The sequence below is a fragment of the Electrona antarctica genome (assembly GCF_951216825.1).
Source record: "Electrona antarctica genome assembly, chromosome: 15".
NCBI lineage: Eukaryota > Metazoa > Chordata > Actinopteri > Myctophiformes > Myctophidae > Electrona > Electrona antarctica.
The window spans coordinates 17,242,386-17,263,463 of record NC_136796.1 but is presented as its reverse complement, the minus strand read 5'-3'; the positions used below and the strand labels follow the sequence as shown (position 1 = coordinate 17,263,463).

General features: G+C 42.7%; 1 protein-coding gene across 12 annotated transcripts in view; it reads left to right on the top strand.

The window, feature by feature from the left end:
* The window catches only part of LOC306938335 (uncharacterized protein), a 63,407-nt gene that overhangs the window by 24,147 nt on the left and 18,182 nt on the right, over positions 1-21,078 (top strand). For 8 of the 12 annotated variants that reach the window (XM_079522466.1, XM_079522465.1, XM_079522455.1 and 5 more), the window contains exon 3: positions 7,481-7,583. In XM_079522466.1, the coding sequence (XP_079378592.1) occupies positions 7,574-7,583 (10 nt within the window). In that variant the 5' untranslated portion in view covers positions 7,481-7,573. Of the gene's footprint in view, positions 1-6,623; positions 6,639-7,480; positions 7,584-21,078 lie in introns of those variants that run through there. The other 4 variants (XM_079522462.1, XM_079522459.1, XM_079522458.1 and 1 more) reach the window with 2 other exon arrangements.

Genomic DNA, 21,078 nt, shown 5'->3' with positions numbered 1-21,078 from the left:
TGGTGAAATCTCTGGTGAAAATGTTGGGCGATGGAGCGTGCCATTTCTAACCGACCGTGCATGGGGGACAGTTAAGGTCATCACGCCCCAGGAGCGACACAAGTGAACAAAGCGTCAAAAGGTTGATTCAATTCAATTGTATTTGTATGCAAAACATTGTCTTCATTTCTTTTGATGAATTGAAAATTGAGGACCCTGACCCTGTTGACACAGGAGCTAGTGTTGCCTGCAGGCGCCGGTGCTTTCAAGAGCAGAACCCTTTCGAGCTTGTGGATCTGCTGCTTTTGATGCCTTTGTGTGACGCTGTAGTATGATCATTGATCAAAGGGCATTCATTACGAAAATAAAAAAAGTTCAAATTTGGAGATATGTGACAATTTTATTATTTTTCTCACATACTTCTGCACACCCGTCAAACCCTGCTGTATAGTAGAGGGTTCAAGCAGATGTGTAAAGTAACTAATTACATTTACTCAAGTACTGTACTTACCGGTAAGTGCATTTTCTTTCACACATTTGTACCGTACTTGCGTATTTTCTATACTTTTATTTCTACTCCACTATAACTCAGATCCAAATGTTGTACTTTTACCATGCACTACAATTATTTGAAAACTTTAGTTACTTGTAGATTTTGATTATTCTTAGCTATTAGCCATTTGAAAATCTACAACACATTGAAAGCTTGTAGATCTGCTATTTTCAAAAGATTTTTATATAATTTATTTGAAAACTTGAAATGGGAAAAAATCAGTATTTTTACTTTTGATACTTTAAGTATATTTTGATGCCAATACTTTTACTCATGTATTATGTATTATTACAGAGTATTTCTGCGTGGCAGTATTGATACTTTTATTGATACTTTTACTTAAGTCAAACACATGAGTACTTTTTTCCACCACTGCGTTTAAGTGGTTAAACTAACTGTGGGTTCTTATGCCGTGCTCTTTTGTCGTGACTCACACAGTCCAGCTGTTGCATCCAGCATTGTTTTGTTTATCTGGCTGGCTTTTGTGGCCATGAGATCCCCACCGTTTCTATTCCCATATACGCTAAGGTTTTCTATACTTAAAAAAGAAAAAGTGTCAATTATACATCCACACTTTCCGCTTGGCATGAACTCTTCACCTCTGGTCGTTTGGTTTACGGGTCGTTAAGCTCAAATGCATCATTGTCTCCTCCTTCACCGCACGTTCGACTTCTCCTCTTTGTCCTCTCCCTCTGTCCCCATCCCTTCCCCATCCCTCCATCTCTGTCTCCCCATCCCTTCCCCATCCTCCATCTCTGTCTCCCCATCCCTCAATCTCTGTCTCCCCATCCCTTCCCCACCCCTCCATCTCTGTCTCCCCATCCCTCCATCTCTGTCTCCCCATCCCTTCCCCATTCCTCCATCTCTGTCTCCCCATCCCTTCCCCATCCCTCCATCTGTCTCCCCATCTGTCTCCCCATCCCCCATCTGTCTCCCCATCTGTCTCCCCATCCCTCCATCTGTCTCCCCACACCTCCATCTATCTGTCTCCCCATCCCTTCCCCACCCCTCCATCTCTCTGTCTCCCCATCCCTTCCCCATCCCTCCATCTATCTGTCTCCCCATCCCTCCATCTCTGTCTCCCCATCCCTTCCCCATCCATCCATCTCTGTCTCCCCATCCCTCCATCTCTGTCTCCCCATCCCTTCCCCATCCCTCCATCTCTGTCTCCCCATCCCTTCCCCATCCCTCCATCTATGTCTCCCCATCCCGCCATCTCTGTCTCCCCATCCCTTCCCCATCCCTCCATCTCTGTCTCCCCATCCCTTCCCCACCCCTCCATCTCTCTGTCTCCCCATCCCTTCCCCATCCCTACATCTCTGTCTCCCCATCCCTTCCCCACTCCTCCATCTCTGTCTCCCCATCCCTTCCCCTTCCCTCCATCTCTGTCTCCCCCTCCCTCCATCTCTCTGTCTCCCCATCCCTTCCCCATCCCTACATCTCTGTCTCCCCATCCCTTCCCCACTCCTCCATCTCTGTCTCCCCATCCCTTCCCCATCCCTCCATCTCTGTCTCCCCATCCCTTCCCCATCCCTCCATCTGTGTCTCCCCATCCCTTCCCCATCCCTCCATCTCTGTCTCCCCATCCCTTCCTCATCCCTCCATCTCTGTCTCCCCATCCCTCCATCTCTGTCTCCCCATCCCGCCATCTCTGTCTCCCCATCCCTTCCCCATCCCTCCATCTGTCTCCCCATCCCGCCATCTCTGTCTTCCCCATCCCTTCCCCACCCTTCCATCTCTGTCTCCCCATCCCTCCATCTGTGTCTCCCCATCCCTTCCCCATCCCTCCATCTCTGTCTCCCCATCCCTTCCTCATCCCTCCATCTCTGTCTCCCCATCCCTCCATCTCTGTCTCCCCATCCCTTCCTCATCCCTCCATCTCTGTCTCCCCATCCCTCCATCTTTGTCTCCCCATCCCGCCATCTCTGTCTCCCCCATCCCTTCACCACCCCTCCATCTCTCTGTCTCCCCATCCCTGTCCCACATGCCTCCCAGTGGCGTTCTGTATTAAATACAATTTTGAGGTAGTTTTTCTTATTTATGTGTTTGATTGTTTCTTTGGTGGTTTGTTTGTTTATTTTTGAGTGGTGTAAACCACTCCTACAACTGGCTTTGTTAGTTTACGTGTCTGTCTGTCTGTCTGTCTGTGCTCAAAAAATGAGCATGGTTGATGCTGATTGGTTGATGATGATTTCATTACGTCAGACATTACGTCAGACCACAGCTGATCAGGCTATATAATACCTTACACCACTCAGTTCACACGGGTGTGATTTTTTTGTTTATTTGTTTGTTTGTTTATTGAAGTATTTCAAATTTGCAATAATTTTACTTCTACGCCATTACAGAGGCATCACAGAGGCAAATATTGTATTTTACTCCACTACGATTTGAAAACTTAGTTACTTTGTAGATCTTGATTATTATTACAAAACATAAAGTAACTATACTATTCTAAATCTACAAAGTAACTTGCGACAAACATTTTCAAATAATTGTAGCAGAGTAAAAGTACAATATTTGCCCTTGAGATGTAATGGAGTAGAAGTAAAAAGGTATAGCCTACAATATACACAATATTACTCCCACACAACTCTCTCCTCCTCTGCTGTATCCACAGAGCAGCCACAACCACAGGCCACTACTACAGCTACACACAAAGACACAAACACACCACTTGGCAAGGCAGTGGTGGGAGAAGTAAAATTGTTGTATACAATTTTTACTTGTAAAGATTGTATACCACAATGCAGAAATACTGTTACAAGTACAAGTCTGGCATTCAAAATTTACTTTGGTAATAGTACAAAAGTATTGGCATAAAAATATACTAGTAGCCTAACAAAAGCCAAAGTACTCATTATGCAGAATGTCTCATTACAAGTTTTCAAAATATATAAAAATAGCAGATACAACCTAGCCAAAATGTATATAAAGCTTAAGTTGTTGATGTATGTTTAGTAATAATATTCTAAATCTAAAAAGTAACTAGTTACAGAAATGTGCAAACAATTGTAGTGGTCAACGATGTAGTGGACTAGAAGTAAATAGTAAATATAATATACATACTTCTATAATTTCTATAGAAATTTACCTCAAGTAAATACCTCAAAATTGTACTTAAGTACAATATGTGAGTAATGTGGCAGTGGGTCAGCATGGTTGATATAAATACAAAAAATACAAAATAAACTGGTTAACTGAAATATAAATACAAAGGAGGCATTACAAAAGAATCACAACTAACTGAAACTGTATTGTGTATAAATAGCTAAAATGTCATTAGTTTTAGTCTTTGTCAAAAATAATTTACATTTTTAAAACTAGCTAAATCCAAATTAAATTTAAAAACATGTAGTCAAAATGAAGTTACAAATAAAAACAAATGGAAAAATTTAAAACTATACTAACCATACTATACTACAGATAAACAGCAACTTGGCAAGTCGGTGGTTCAAAACCTGTGCGATGCTCATGGGCCTGCGTGGGCTCCAGCAGGAATTCAAGAGACGGGACAGAATGCAGTGTTATTGCTACCTAGCCCAAACACTTAATTACATATGGTCACTGATGTGGACTCTGTTCTGTCTGTGAAACAGACTCTGTGGTTCTTTGCAAGGTGCCTATTTGACCTCCTGCCTTCACTTCCCTTCGCACTGCTCCCCGACACTGCTGCAAGAAGTAAGACTTCCTCTGTTTGTTTGTTGGTTTTTACTTAACCCATTAAGACCTGAGGGCGATTCTACAAATATCTTCTGAATCCTTACAGTTTTCTTGAAAAAGGAGCGCTGGCACTTTGGCATGGGGGGGTCCGATCAACATATGGAATGAATTCTGTACTGGCCATATATGGAGTGTGTCTTGAGTGTACAGGGTGTGATGTGGTCAGATCAACATATGGAATGCAGGTCAGCTCCATATATGGAGATCTAAGGGTGGCATCGGGGGCAATGTCTTGAGTGTACAGGGTTTGATGAGGGCCCTGGTAGGGCCGGGCCTTCATTTACGGGCCTGTTGAGAACTGTAGTTTTCGCCGGGTGCGGCTGCACTAATAACTTTGGGGCAGGCCCATCTAGAGTTTAAATGGACAGGTATCAGTCAAAACGTAGACATCGAAGAGGAAGGATGGATGGGGAAGGATCAACATATGGAATGTCAGAACAGGTCAGCTCCATCTATGGAGATCTAAGGGTTTGAGGTTTGAGGTCAGATGTAGAGTTTCTGGCCAATATTGATGGCATCAGGGATCTCCATATGGGCATTCCCAAAACCAAAAATAAGGGCATATTTGCTTGCAACATGTTTTCCCCGACCCACTGTTTGGGAAACGTGGTGCGCTACTGTACATCACTGGTGACTGACACGTGCAGTACTGGGACTCGGAGCCCATGCAGCGTTGAGGACATTCACAGGGAAAAGGAGGCCCTTCCAGTGGAAAGGGAAGAAAAGGCTACTTGATCACTCAGTCTTCATGTCAGCGTTGCCCTCGGCCATTTGAGTGTCAGAGGCATTTAGTGAAGAGCGGCAGTCTTCTCTCCACGCCGTGCAATGGCCTCCTTATGCACCTCGCCTGTGGTGGAAAATAACTAAGTATATTTACTTAAGTACTGTACTATTTTGTGGTAGGCTACTTTTATTTCCGTATTTATTTCCGATTATTTCCAATACTTGTACTTCTACTTCTAACTTTGTAGATTTTGATTATTATTGCAAAACCACTTCAGACCTATAGAAATTTGAAAATTGCCGATGTACAACCTCACAATGTGTCGTTCTCTGACACATTGTGAGCTTGTAGATCTGCTATTTTCAAAGGATTTGAAAACTTGTATAGATTCCTGACTTTTACTTGTAACGGGCTATTTTTTACATCGCAGTATTGTTAGTGATTAGTCAGACTCAGATGTGATTAGTAAAAAAAAAAAGAAAAGGTACTTGTTCCATTCCTGCTCCTTGCTCGCTCACACGGCCTTCAGCACCACAGGGCTGTAGCGGTCGTGCCAGTCTAAAAATATGCCCCACATTTTGTAGATTCTCTAAGTGTTGGAACAGTGAGCCACACACAGCCTCTGTTTGTGTGTTTTTCTTTTCTTTTCTATTCTTTTTTTTCCTTCTTTTTTTCCCGAAAACTTTGACAACTGGCCAGGGAGTTTAAACGGGAGTTTAGAAGTACACTGTCAAACTACTTCTCGAGTGAAAGAGGGAGAAAGACGCCCATGGGCTCAACACAAGAGGAGATCCCTTGGCCTAGTTCCCCCGAGATTTGGCTCAAACATACCACTCTGCCACCAAAGTCATTTCACTTTAAAAGTCTCAATTTAAAGTGCCATTAAAAGTTTCAATTCCCCATCCACTTTTAAAACGGATCTAAAAGGGAACCATGCTCTAGGAATTACGATATTGTTGATTGATTTAGCTAGCAATTTCTTTTAAATAATTGGATAAGATTTTAATCCCAGGCTACTTTCAAGCCTGGCTAATCACCCCCCCCCCCCCCCCTGTCTGTCTGTCAGTCTGTCTGTCTGTCTGTCTGTGAGACTGAGAGCTGGTAAATATTTCACACGGCTTGCGTGGAGCCCAGGGCTGCATGGAGAGCTGTGTCACTGACTGTGCTAAATGCTGATCCCTACTTGCATTGATTTCCAGCGCCACAAATCCAGTCTTCACTTCAGCAAGAATCGTGCAGCACAACTCCTACAATTCCAAGTGCTTTTCAGGGTGGGGGGCCTACCTATGATTATTTTGGGGGGCCTGAAAAGGTTGACAACAGCTGATCTATCTGTAGTCACAAAAGGAGAATTTAGATGAATGTAATCTTCAATTTCCATTCTTCAAAGCATTTAATAAGAACTTATTAAATTTAATATTTGTGCAAACTTACGTTTACACAAATATTAAATGGTTCTGCCTTTTTTTCCCTTTTTGTTTTCTTCCAGACCAACCAGACAGAAATGATCGGAATAAGTGTTTACATGCTGACATTTTCCTGTTGATATCAAAAGGTTTCCATCACTCCTCTCAACCAGAATGAAACATTCCATCTGATCAGACTGGATCAAAATATTCTCTTCTAATAGAGCATGCATACATGTTTAACCAAAGAAAAGTACGAACAAGCCCTTGTGAGTGACTAATAATACATACTACGTACGTACATTGGATCCATTGGAACACTGTAGGCTCTGTTTTCCATTTCCTGAAAAGGTAACCGTTTGGGACGATTTTCCAAGTGCAGTATCTGGCGATATGCTGTACAGTAAGGATCATGACGGGCTTTGTTCCAGCACACACACACACACACACACACACACACACCTCTCTATCAGCACGCCCAGACCACATCGTTCATCATCTCCTGAAACAAGCTTCTGAGACGTTGTCCCACTTTGAAATCCATTCTGCTTTCTGGGAATGGAAGAACTTGTGATTCCTAGAGCATAACTAAATGCATTTTAATATCTCTCACTCGTTTCCACAATCACTGTAATCACAACGAAAATATGATGGCATTACGGTACAATGCATGCATATTCAGTGCATGGAGCATACAAGTACTTCATTATTTAACCTCCATTAGAAATTGATTTTATATATCTAACAACTCCATCGATCATTTCTTTGAAGTTAAACAGTCCCTCGTGTGTGCTGCGCTGTCACTGCCAACCTTCACCGTTGGCCTGCAGAAGGTGTAGTGTTTGTAGTTTGTACCTTTCGAAAATGCGTGAAAAAGAATATGGAACTAAACAAATTTCCTTTTCGTTTGCCTATAATGACAAAATAAGAATATCATGGTTAAATTATAGTTCTTTAGGGTTAATAATTTGTACTGCTATTTGTACTGCTATAGTTAAAACACACACAATGTACCGCATGGACAATCACATGTATCGCTATAGTCCTTGGTGTGAACGACTCTTAACACTAACAGAGATTCATGGTATTCCCCAGATCCTCTGAACAACCAGTAGGAGTTTGACGGAGAAGCCAGTTCAAGCCATATGCAGCACTGCCGTGGGAGTTAAATGCGTCCAGACCTCCTCCATGGTGGTGGGTGAGTGTTTTCACGCACGCACACACACACACACACACACACACACACACACACACACACACACACACACACACACACACACACACGTAGTAGTTGTAGTTGGGGAAATAACCCAACTAAATGGAGGAGTGACATTTTCAACTACCCAGTGAATTCTCCAGATGAGCATTAATAATTAGTCTTGCAATATGCTGTTGCATGTGGATAATGTTTCCACAAATAAATAGCCTATAAAATGAAACAAATATATCTGGGTTTTGAAAACCTCAAGGGATGCGACTGTGACGTATATACCATGCGGCCACTTTATCTTGAGATTTACGATCCTAGCACTTAATATACTCTGATGGAGTATATTATAGTACATTGTGGGTTGTATATTGAGATGGCAGACAAAATCAAATATACGTATGGGACACTTTATTAGAACACAAAAAATGTCAGTAATCAACCAGTGAAATTACGGTATTTTATGATACCTCTCATAGGGATTGCATTGACAGCTGCAGTACACCGTTCTAACGGACCAGAAGTGGGGCCGCTGTCTCATTTGGGGCTGTGAAATTTGTATCTGTATAGGAGCATGTGCTCCAAGTTTGCAATACCAGATCTGTCCACTAGCTAATTTGTGCTTGGATGACTGTCAGAGTTTAATCACACAAGCATGATGTTGGCAGCTCCAAGGTTTACAAGTTACACCACTGGCAACAGACCGACTGTGGAAACAGAAGCAGTTTCATGGCCATGTCATATCCGTCATATGTCATATAATATCTCCATAATGTGACTCGATGCCAATTACTGTCTGACTGAAATTTCCCCTTTCATTTTCATGCGTGTGCTGAAATGGAAGCTGACACTTTATGTTTAGCCTTATATTAATCCAGGAAACCCGGGGCCAGGAAGTTTCCCTGTATAATAATTCTCATGCGTTGTGATGCAGTGCCAGAAACGAGACGCACGCACGCACAGACAGACAGACAGACAGACAGACAGACAGACAGACAGACAGACAGACAGACAGACAGACAGACAGACAGACAGACAGTAAAAATGATCATGGCTTTGAAGAAGAGGAATTACCTGAATATAACTGCAATCTCTCTCTCTCTCTCTCTCTGTCTCTCTCTCTCTCTCTCTCTCTCTCTCTCTCTCTCTCTCTCTCTCTCTCTCTGTGTCCCTCTAATATTTTCTCACTGAGCTGAGGCCTGACTTATCATCTTTACAGTTCTTTGTTAAATGTTGGCTGCCATGTTTTATTTTGTTTTGTTCACTGAACCATGTCCAATGAAGTAAAACGGGACAGCCTGTCCCTGTAGCTCTGTGTAACGCAAGTGAGTTTTCCTTTTATTGCTCTCCAAAGTACACACAGCACAGCGGTATGGTGTCAATCTGTTTAAACCATTCAGCATGAGGACGAATGGGGGAAACGCTATCACATTTGAGTTAAGTATAGGCTGAACTTGAACTTGAACATAAAGCGTAGAGAACTTTGCTAAGACCTTGATCAATTCATGTCACGAACGGCAGCACAGCAGTTAAGATACAGTTACAGATACAGCCAGGACAAAAAGAAGAAGAAAATGCTGCACATACAGGAGGGTATATCATCACGGGAGCACTGTGGCACAGTCGGTAGTGCTGTCGCCTCACAGCTACAAGGTTCTGGGTTCGATTCCCGCTGGGGACGTGTTCTCTCTTCTGCGTCATCAGTGCCCATGCAAGCATATACCCGAGGTGGGGTTAAATGGTAAATAGTGCATTTATACAGTATAGCGCCTTTATCCAAGGCGCTTTACTAGATGTGCATTACATTCACCCATTCACACACACATTCATACACCTATGGCGGCGGAAACCATGCAAGGCACCAACTAGCACATCAGGAGCAATTAGGGGTTCAGTGTCTTGCTCAAGGACACTTCGACACTAAGGGGCGATTCACACTATGGTCCCGGGTGCGCACTCGGGACCACTTGTCAGATGTTGTGGTAATGTGAATGATGCGTACCGTTCCCGGGAGCGGATCGCCCAACCGTCCCCGAGACCGCATGGGGGGCGGGTCTCTGGACCGTTGAAGTGTATTCAGATACGGATCGTTCCAATGTGAATGCATGCATACCTAAAGAAGGAAGTGGACTGTTTTTTTTTTAGAACGTGACACCAGCTCATTTCTCAACGCCGCCCGTCGCCGATCTACAAGCTCACAACACGTCGCAGCGCGACGCGTTGTGAGCTTGCAGATCTGCTATGTTGAATCTGCTATACGCGCAGCACCGCAGTACGCGCTGATCTTGGACTACACGTGGCTCTTGGGCTTTGCTTGGCATAGTTTCCAAAGTAAAACAAAATAATAATAATGCTAAAGTAGAATCCATTAAACTAATATCACGACACTGGAGCACAGAACTGACTGGCACAGTGAATAGCAGGCAGGCTGACAGTGAAGTAGTATAACGGCAAAGAGCCAAAAGAGGCAATGCAATTCAGTGTGTCTGGATTTATTGGAGACAATGTCGCAGAGTTGATGGTCAGTGTCCGTGCGCACCAGCCATCAAGCACACCACCATCTGGAGGATCAAAGTGTGTTATGCAAGTGTACCCGGGTGCGCTGTTGAATCTCGGGCAATGTGAATCATGGCCATCGGGGACCAGGCAACCGTATTCGGAAACGGTTCCAATGAAACGGATTCAGTCCCTCTGTGTGAATTGCCTATAAGGGGCGATTCACACTATGGTCCTGGGTGCGCACTCGGGACCACTTGGCAGATGTTGTGGTAGTGTGAATGATGCGTACCATTCCCGGGAGCGGATCGCCCAACCGTCCCCGGGACCGCATAGGGGGCGGGTCTCTGGACCGTTGAAGTGTATTCAGATACGGATCGTTCCAATGTGAACCCACAAAAAGTTAGAATATGGAGATAAGAGGTTTCTGTCCGACAGCGACAATATACAACACTATACTCCCCACAGCAGTGCTTGCACAGTGCAGGACAAAATAAATACAAGAGAATGCACTTACGCACATTCAGTATTGCATGTCAGCTAGTGTAAGTCCATAGTGCACTGAACTGTTGATATTTCATCTCTCCTGCTGTATCTGTCTCACTGTGACAGATAAGAGACTTCCATCAGTTTAAGGGTGAATGAATGTCGTGGTGACACTGAGCAGACGACAGTTTGAAGTGAAGTTGGAAGTTTGTTTTCACGTTTGGTTGTAACCAGGAGGACTTGTGGCACCCAAAATGACATGGTCACCAAACTCACCATAAGATCTATCGCACCCTAAAATTAGACGCCGAATAAACACCATCCGTCAGGCTGAAATACAAATAGCATCATCATGTATGGCCTACATTATACAGGTCTAACCGAACAGTGAAGACAAGTAGGAACACATGGAACTATGTTTTTGTGCTGCTGCTGGGCGTAGTGATACTGGATACCAAAAAAGAGTTATACAGTATACAGACAGACAGAGGGGTCAAAGTTGATCGAAAGTTGCAATATTATTATTATTATTGTAGAAATAAGGCAACAATTCAAATTAAGCTAGTTTTGAAGATTAATTTATGAGTGGCCCCTCAGAGTGGCCGTCGACCCCCACCAAATGGCCGGAACTACTTAATATTCACCAAAACCAGACCAGAACCCCCACCACGGGATTATTAATTAATGCCTTTGCAACCACTATATTAATGGCAAGCATTTCCTTCCTAACGAGCAAGTCCAAACAATCTGAACTTACTAACTTTAAGTACTTGGACTTTGGGCATTTACCCCCTTTTCTCCTCAGTTTAGTCAATATGCCAATTGATTCCTCCCCACACACATTTTTGTGTTGTCACTGCTGTTATATCCTACTCCTGACTCACCTGCCACTGAGGAACCCCAACCGAGAGGACGTAGAGCCTTCATCCTACTCCCGCCCAACACTCCCTGCTGACAGATGCCGCCCCAGCCCGTAGGATTACATACAGTGATATCACCCTCCCCACCCGGCGTCCGTCATGGCCTGAAAAGGTTGAGAACCTCTGCTCTATTGTCCATATGCACAGCGAGGCCATCTTGCCATTATGTTAATGGCAGGGTGGTAACTAGGTGCAATTTCCCATTGACAGCCCATACATACAACAGAAAAGTCCTATCAGATTGTATTATACAACGTCAAACTCACCAACATTGCAGCTGTACGAAAAGCTTGAATCCTCTTTCTATCTGCAAAGTGTTTGTTTCATAAAAACCCACTGTAGACATGTTATGAGCTACTTTCTTTCCTTAATTGCAGGTGATTATTTTTCTAAGGGTTGCAGTTTGGAAGTGCTCGTTAGATTTCACTCAACTGCCCTGCGTACCACCTTGAATTAAATTTGCACAAAATGCAGGAGGCAGCAGGACGTTGCTGTAAACAAGCACTTCCAAACTCTGATGGCAAGATGGCCGCGATTTGCAAATGGTCAATAGCAATGATTACTACCAGAATATATAGTGCTTTAAAAAGATCACTTATACCCTACCCTTAAGTCCAGAATCAAAAGTAGCCTATACTTCTTCCTCCACTGCACCAGATAAAAACTCCATCCATCCAAGTGTATAAATAGCATGTAGCATGTGTACACAAAGTCTGAGCCCACAGTGGAGACAGTAGTAGGATATACTTCACACAGGAAGGCGCGTGCAACCAGTTGTTTTTGTGGTGCGAGCAGCAGTAGACTCCGTCCATGATGTTGATTTAGTAGCACAGCGGAGAGTCCTGTTGGCTCGTCAACGCTGGCAGCGGACCTCACCGTCTGTCACCTTCGTGGTGGGAGATCAGAGAAGGAGCTAGTGGAGATGCCGTGATTGATGTCAACACTTTGGCCCTCGTCTTCACACAATCACCGAATTTATGTCTGCTGGAGACAGACGCACATAAATCATGTCGTCGTATATCTGTGCAGCTCTGAGGTTAGATAGATAGACAGACAGAGTTTCAGAGGCATGGATATAAAACAGAGAAGCTGAGAGATTTAAAACCCTTTCACAGCGTCCATGTGGATCTGTGGAGCCGAGTTTTATTTTTGTTTTGTATACTGTATCTCATAAAGATAAGTACCAGCCGTTTCCACGGCTGGTACGTAACCCCCCCAACCCCCCAAGTGAGGTCACACCAGTCTTTCCATGTGAATCCCATCCACACACGCGCACGCACGCGCGCAGGCAGGCAGGCAGGCAGGATTTGTATAATTGGTAGTAGTGGTAAAACCATGTTGACTTATGTGTATAAAATGAGTGTAAACAATATAGTGTCGCTGTCGGGTGAAAACATCAAACTGTTTTATTTACCTTTTTAATATAATATTTAAGAAAATCTACAAGCTCAAAACTTTTGTGCGGCACTCTTGTTTATGAAGTAGCTAGTTAATTTACAACACAACATAAAACAAGTTTAACACACCCCGTGCGGGAAAGAGATTTCTACGTGGTTGGAATCCCAACGGTCCGGTGCGGGACACGTAGATGTCCGTTTACCGCATGTTTTTATTGATTTTAATCGCCTTTCTACACACCTGGGCACTTTACCAACTCGCCCTGGATGATAGCACAACACTCCGATCACGTGATCCCAAAAAAAAAGAAAAAAATGCCTCTCCCGCCCCTCCCTTCCTGAAAACAGGACGGGAGGGGGTTGCGTATTGTCACGTAATGGCGGCTCAGAGACTCCCATGCAACTCAGGTCAACAGAATCGCTGCATACCAAGCCGATCGGCTCGGTGCACCTCATCTTGTTTCTCTCTCTTTGTTTCAGGGAGGGGAGGGCTCCCTCCTGTGTGTTTCAGCGGAGGGGTCTTGTGTGTAATATGACCCGAGTGTGACTGAGTGTCTGTCGGTCAGATTTCTATCTCCTTTTTTCTTCATACTCAAACAAAAAAACTCACGGATTGTATCGTCCTTCTTTATCATGATGATCAACGCCGGTCAGATGGAACATTACAAAGGCGCTGTGTTGTGTAACGAGAGTTGGGCAGGCTCGGCAGTCTTTCCACCTCGGAGGAAAAAACAGCAGGCGAACTCGGCTAGCCGAGTTGGAACGATACACAGCGTCTGACATAAAACCGTTCCTAATTAGGCTTTCTGTTCAAGAAGAGTACGTTACTACAGAAGCAGGTGTTACATAAAGGTACATATCTCCAGAATGGAAAATGGTCAAATAAAAAATAAAAATAAAAATTATAGTGGACAAGTTACGCTTTCTTTTGAGGTATGCTGTGTGATTCTCGCTATAAGAGAACATTTACTGTCGGCCTAGGAAAAGGTTAATCCGAATCGTTAGCACGCTTTGTGTTAGGTGAGATATGGTTTTTGCCTTACAGCAACAATACGCGGACCCGATTCGTTTTCTTCTTCTTTTTTTAATCTCTAAACTATCATGCTGAAGCCTGTGAAATCAAATTATTTTATAATGTGCCTTATGGCAGTCATTGGCCTTTCTGTCTGTGACCCCATTTAGGAAATGGTTTCCAGCCAAGACATTAGTCAAATATTCCAGGAATGCATCTTACTTTTCTCCGCAGCCTACATTATAAAGCACAAAACATAGGGATATAAATTCTAGCACGCACGCTAGAATTGTAAGATAAAAAAACACATGGCGAGACATCGCACACAGCCTCCAGTAAGATACAAACACATGGCGAGACATCGCACACAGCCTCCAGTGGTGGGAACTGGGAAGTAATTAAGTACATTTACTCAAGTACTGTACTGTATTGTACTGCAAGTGCCTACTAGTACATTACTTGATCATGACCATTTTTCAATACTACACTTACACTCCACTACATCTCGGAGGCAAATTATATACTTTTCAGTATTTGGAGTATTTGGAAACTTTAGTTAGAAGTTGCTTTATAGATTAATAGATTATTATTACAAAAAACATATGTGAATCAATTAAGCCCTAAGTTATAGGCTACTTTGTCTATTTGAAAATAGTAGATCTACAAGCTCACAACGTAGCACGAAATACACATTTTGAATCCTTTAGAAAAGAGAAAAACAAAACATCTTCCACCTTCCACCACTGGCAGTCTCTCTCAAGGTAACGTGCAAGATCTTCAATCTTCTCTGTCTTTTCCTTCAACGTCAATAGCAGTAAAGTAATCTACACACACTCACTCACTCACATTTTTATTACTAAGCTTGTGAGGACAAATCTTTTTAACCCCAACCCTAAAAACCTGGGCTTATACGTTCAGCTTATATGTATCTCTAATGAAGCTGTCAGAATCAAGCCCAGGGTGACTTTCAGCTCTCATCAACTTCAACTCAACTTGAAGCTTATTGTCAAATCACAAGTGCACGACGACAGGTGTCAAACAGAGGGTGGAATTGCTCCGTGCAACTGCAGTTGGGAGGACATACATTTATAAAAGAGAGCAAAACAATAAGAAGAAAGAGTGATGCTGCGACATCTTAGAGCAGTGGTTCTCAAACTTCTTTTGTGGCAAGGACCCTTAAATAGACGAAGCTCAATATAACAGCAGCACAAAACTCGTGTAACTTGACTTTGCTTTATTAGTTTATTTAGACGGGTAGATCGTAATGGACATCATATTTGTATGCAATGTAAATATTCCGGATTTAGCAAAGATGCTAATTTACATCCCCACACAAAACATAAAAAACAAAACAGGCAGACATTACATTACATTAGGAAACAAAGCGTAAAAACATACATACTGTTCAAGAACAATGTACAAAGGTGTAAAACACATCTTTCTATAAAGGTTTAGCTATCCCCTAACCTCTAAATGTCACGTGTAGGTGAGGTAAGGACCCAAACGCAGGAGAGCCAGGCATGGTAGTGTTCAAAACCAATAAATGGTGTTTTAATTCAGAAGACGGGTGAACAACTTAAAACAGACTGAAACCGGTGACAGGATACAATGACTCAACAAGGACTGACTGGGGAACACGACTGATAAACACATGAGGGTTGATTACAAAATGAGACACAGCTGGAGCAAACAACCATAGAACCAAGAAAACTAGACCAGGGAACAAAAGTAATACATAGAAATACAAGACCAGACTGTACAAATAATGACAAAAGTCTGTGACTGTGACACTAAATCATTGGTTCTCAAACTTTTTCAAGTCAAGGACCCCCAACTCTATGTATATTTTGCCGTAGATCCCCCCCATCTGAAAAGATTTGTGCCCGATTTATGTATATAAAAAGAAAAAAAAACAATATTTAAAAATGTTTCTCCAATTTCTCACACTCAAATACACTTTTTTTATACAGAACTTGAGAGTACTGAGAGTACTTCTTTCCCCACTGGTAAAAGGAAAGGCACGCACGCACGCACGCACGTAAACTATCGATAGCGTAAGGGAAAGTCAGACACATACTGTACAGAGGTACAGAGTTGTATTATGATTGTGACTGCCTGTTACAGACAACAGAGTTGGGTTTATGTAAGAGGACAGATGGCGCATGAGTCACAGTCTGTAGCCAGAGGTTGATTGAAGTCAAATACCAGGTGAATTTCCACTAAGGGAGAAGTCATGGGGGAAACTGGACATATTGGCAGCTTGACTCCTTATCCACAATGGATTCATGAAAAAAGTGTCCCATAGACCATGGTCCTCAAACCGATTATAGTCCACTCAATGAATGACTTTATTTCTATCGTGAGTTCTAGTTTGTAAAATATTCACCACCGTTGTTTTACATCAAGTCTAATGCAACAGTTAAGTGCCAATGATGTAAATTTACGTCAAGCAATAGATACAACAGGAAATTAACCGAAAGTGAAATTTTCACCTGCCTTCTGCCATTATTCAACTAAAGAACCGACAATCACGGTTGAAAGAAATGTTCACTTGATATTGTTTGATCATGAATGATTGATACAGCAAATGAAAGTAGATTTTGAACAATAACATAACAAGGCTACATACCGGTAGGTCCAGAACTCTCAGTGACATTCATAATTACCAGCAAATGCATGTCATCATCATTGTACTCGTACTAAGTAAGGTGCAGAATAAATCTAAGGGAGCATGCATATCTGAGCCTGATAGATGCCCCAGCTTTGGCTATTATGGTCTAACCAGTTTAAAATGGTCATATTATATCCTTGCTTTTTCAACATTTTTCATATCAAGATCCATTATTTATTTGGCATTTGATCACTGACCACCATTTGGTGAGATTTAAGGCCCTTTCCCAATTCCCCCCTTCTGCATGGCCCTTAGCCCTTCCCCTTGCTGATGCGCGTTCACGTGAGGAGGAAGGGTTATCTCAATTCTCTTTGGAGCGAGGGGTAGGGCCGAGTGCAAGGGATTGGATCCCCTTCAAACGAAGGGGATTCGCGACCAGACTTAAAACGGAGGGACATCACAGAGGGCGGAAGGCGGACGAGGTAAGACGCCTTTTTCGTCCTTTATTATGGAAGAATATGATAATAACCAATATTATTTGAATGTGTTAACAATCTGCATCGCCAAAAATATCGTAATCTCTAGCAAAGGTTAACATTACCTCACTTGAACTAACGATATGCTACGGCGTTGCATTCATACAACGTTACGGTAACGTTACCCATTAATTTGGCAGCGGCGCTTTATTATTTTTTATTTACCGCCGGTCGGTGCCCCGGTGGAACAACTCGGATGCAAACTAGCTTAACTAGCAGGCATAAGTCCGACCCCCCAGACCACGATATGTCAACATTCTGCAGTTTTGGAGCTCTTATAAAAGCCGTGAAATAGCCTACTGTACCTACATAACGCTGTCGCTGCATAACGGCTACTCGGTGCAGTGATAGCTGGTATGGTTTTATCATGACCAATGTTATGCTAATCCCCACAAGTTGCAAAAGTTACATAACTAATTTGCAATGGTGTTGTTTTTTCCCCAGGCAAACCAGCTATGGAACAGACTGCAAGCTGCTGTACAAGCCTGTACATTGGATGGAGATGAATCACGATGGCATTTTCATTGTCCTAAATGTTGTTGAATTTGAAACATTGTCATTCATATCATATGTAGCATACTACGACTTGTCATAGGACATGATAGAAAATGACTGTTCTTAATGATATTAAAAACAATGAACACAGTGACCACAGCCCCTTCTTTCTATACTGTAAATTGTTTTTCTTTTTTCTAACCCTGTATATCCATTCTATACAAACTGTTAATACAATAATCAATGAATCAGGTACACCTGTTGAGCAGGTGTCAGAATGAGCTATATCTAGCTGAATTACATTCTGGTGGGCTACCAAGATGAGACACAATTACAATATATTTATTTCATCATAACCACAGCAATGTTTACGTTCCATCTCTTCTCCCAAAATAGCCGATCTACAGCTTATGGAAAGTGGTTTCCAAAGTGGGTTATAGGGACCCCCAGGGGTCCTTGAGAGAGTTCCAGGGGGTCCCCAGCTAAATGATAGTTTGGAACCAAATGGACCCATAAGGGTCCATTTGTACACTCCCAGAGTTAATTGACATTGATTTCATGCACAATATAAATTGGGGGTCCCAGAGACAGAAATGCCATCAAATGGGGGTCCATGGACTAATGCATGTCACACTGGCGGTCCGTGACACTGCTAGATTCGTAAAAATCTATGGGGTCCCTGGCATATCTCTTCAAATGGGGGTCTGCGGGCTAATTATTGTCAAATTGGGGGGTCCTTGACATGAAAGGGTTTGGGGACCACTGGCCTGTAGTGAGCTTGCAGATCAGCTATTTTCTGAGAACAGGTTGTCAATATCTACAAGGGACGTTCAATATTTAGGGACGTTCCAATTCCTAGGGTGATGATTTATCCCCCTACCCCTTGACACTCATTATGTAGGGGCAAGGGGAAGGGGCAAGGGATAAGGGGTAGGGCCAAGGGATGAGGGGTAGGGTTAAAAAAGGAATTGGGAAAGGGCCTAAGACTCTCAGACCCAAAACTGGATAATTTGTTATCGTTGGGTACGATCCTGTCCACAATTCCATGCTGTATTGATGTGGTAGCCTACCATAGGAGAGACAACAGGCAAAGTTTGATCAAAAGTATATGTAGCCTACAGAATATAAAATGCTCTAGTGTTTAAACTTCTCTTCACCCTCCGTTTGACACCTGTTGTCATGAACATGTGATTTGACGATAAGCTTTAAGTTGAGTTGGAGTTGATGAGAGCTTAAAATCGCCCCAGGCTTGATTCTGACAGCTTTAGAGATGCATGTGTGATTGTGCGTGCGTGTGTGCGTGCGTGTGCGCGTGCGTGTGTGTGTGCGCGTGCGTGTATTGTGTGCCTGCAATAGGCATGTTTTTGCCTGCATAGATATTTCTGTATGTGATATTTCTAATGTGAAATTGTGTCGCATGCACACACACACACACACACACACACACACACACACACACACACACACACACACACACACACACACACACACACACACACATTTGACATCGCACTGTGTGTCCCTGTTAGCTAATGAGGTTGATAAGGCTTAGGCATGTACAGTTGGAGGCCATCGATATTGTCCTTTTCTTTTTGCTGAGGTTTGCGTGATCTGCGCAAAAGGACAGTTAACCCATTTTGGGCGGGAACCCCTTTTGGTGTTTTAAACATTGTTATAATTTAGCTATTGAAAAATAGCAGATCTACAAGCTCATAGCGCGCCACCGAGTGGCGCGCTACGAGCTTGTAGGTCTGCTATTTTTGAAAAATCGTGAAAATATTTATTTCAGAAAACTGGAGGATTTAGAAGGATTTTTTTTAAATTTTGAGGTCAGGCCTAAATGGGTCAAATGATAAGGGACAATATCGGTGGCACCCAACTGTACAGTAGCTGACTAGTGTTTATGTAGTGGACACACTAAACGGTTAATCTGATAAGGATAAAGGACACTACAGTTGTCTGTTACAGTACAGTAAAGAAGGTTGTTGACCGACTGTCTCACAAAATTAGCGTTTTGAGCATTCACACTGTCCAGGTGTTACCAGTGATATACTAATGACGTACGGCTCGATCTGTTCCATTCTGGTCAAAGTCACGGTGCTGATATTGTGCATGTTGGCTCACTGGAAACACTCTGATACACCAGTGGAGCTCAAAGTGGGGTCCATGAACCGGTCCCTCATGGTTCCTGGCTTGAGGGCGTTCCAAATTGTCCCTCACGACACAGGTGTGTAACTCTGAGAGTGTACAAGAGTACAACAACCAAAAGCAAATGGAAAACTCAAAATTAACCTATAGACAAATTCCTTGGAACACCTTGGTAGTAACGTCCTCGCCTCCACTCCTCATTTCTCTGTTAATATATCTGCTGATACTACTGAGTTTTCTCCCAATATCTAATGTATTGTATTGAATTACTGATGAATTGAGTACAATGGACCAATATGGAAATATTAACAAACATGCTGATAAAGTATTCAATCATTCAAAAACAAAATGCAAACAAGTTAGAGGATGTAGTCTCGCACATCTTCCAAACCAACAGTCTGTAAACAGTCTGTTACAGTAGGATGCAGGCTAGTAAGAGCATTCCAACAGAGGGGACTTGTAACAAAAAGAGGGGGCCTAGTATATACCCCAGGGGCACTCCAGTCAATGGGGTATAGGATTTAAGTGCTTAACAAATGAATACTTGATAGCATTGACAGTGAGTAGCCTATTGTCAAGGGAAATACGTGTCTGTGTGAGAAGGAAAGTTGACAACGTGACTCATGAACAGTGGTGGGAAAAGTATTTGTACTTCAGGACGGGACCCCTTTTGGTGTTTTAAGCTTTGTGTTATACTTTGGCTATTTTTGAAAAATTGTGAAAATGTGGCGCAACTCTTTGAATATATATTCTTTCACAGCTAACATTTTTAACTCAAATCTTTGCTTCTGGGGGGGTCCCTGGAACAACATATTTTCAGATGGCGGTTAGCGGCCAATTACATGTAATGTTTTGGGTCCTTGACATGAAATCATGAAAACCACTGACATAGCAACACAGGTTTTTCAGAAAACTTTTAGGATTTAGAAGCCATTTCTTTTTAGAACCGGCCTCAGGTCTAAATGGGTTAAGTAAAAGTAGCAACACCACACTATAAAAGTATACTCTGTTACAAGTAAAAGGGCCTGCATTCAACATTTGACTTGAGTAAAAGTACAAACCAGGCAATTGTGAGTTTGTAGATCTGTTATTTCCGATCAGCCGGCATACAAAATATGGCTTAATTGTGTTCCGTAGTATAATGATCTAAATCGACAAAGCTATCAAATAGTTGTAGTGAAGTAAATAGTACAATATATGAGATGTAGTGGAGTAGAAGCATATTCTACAAAGTTAAGTTCAAGTAACTATTTGTATGTATAAGTACAGTACTTGTACTAAATGACTTTACACCTCTGCATGTGACTCATGAAACATGTGAGACAGACATCGTTTGTGCGTGTGCGTGCGCGTGCGTGTGCGTGCGTGTGCACGTGCGGCCCTCA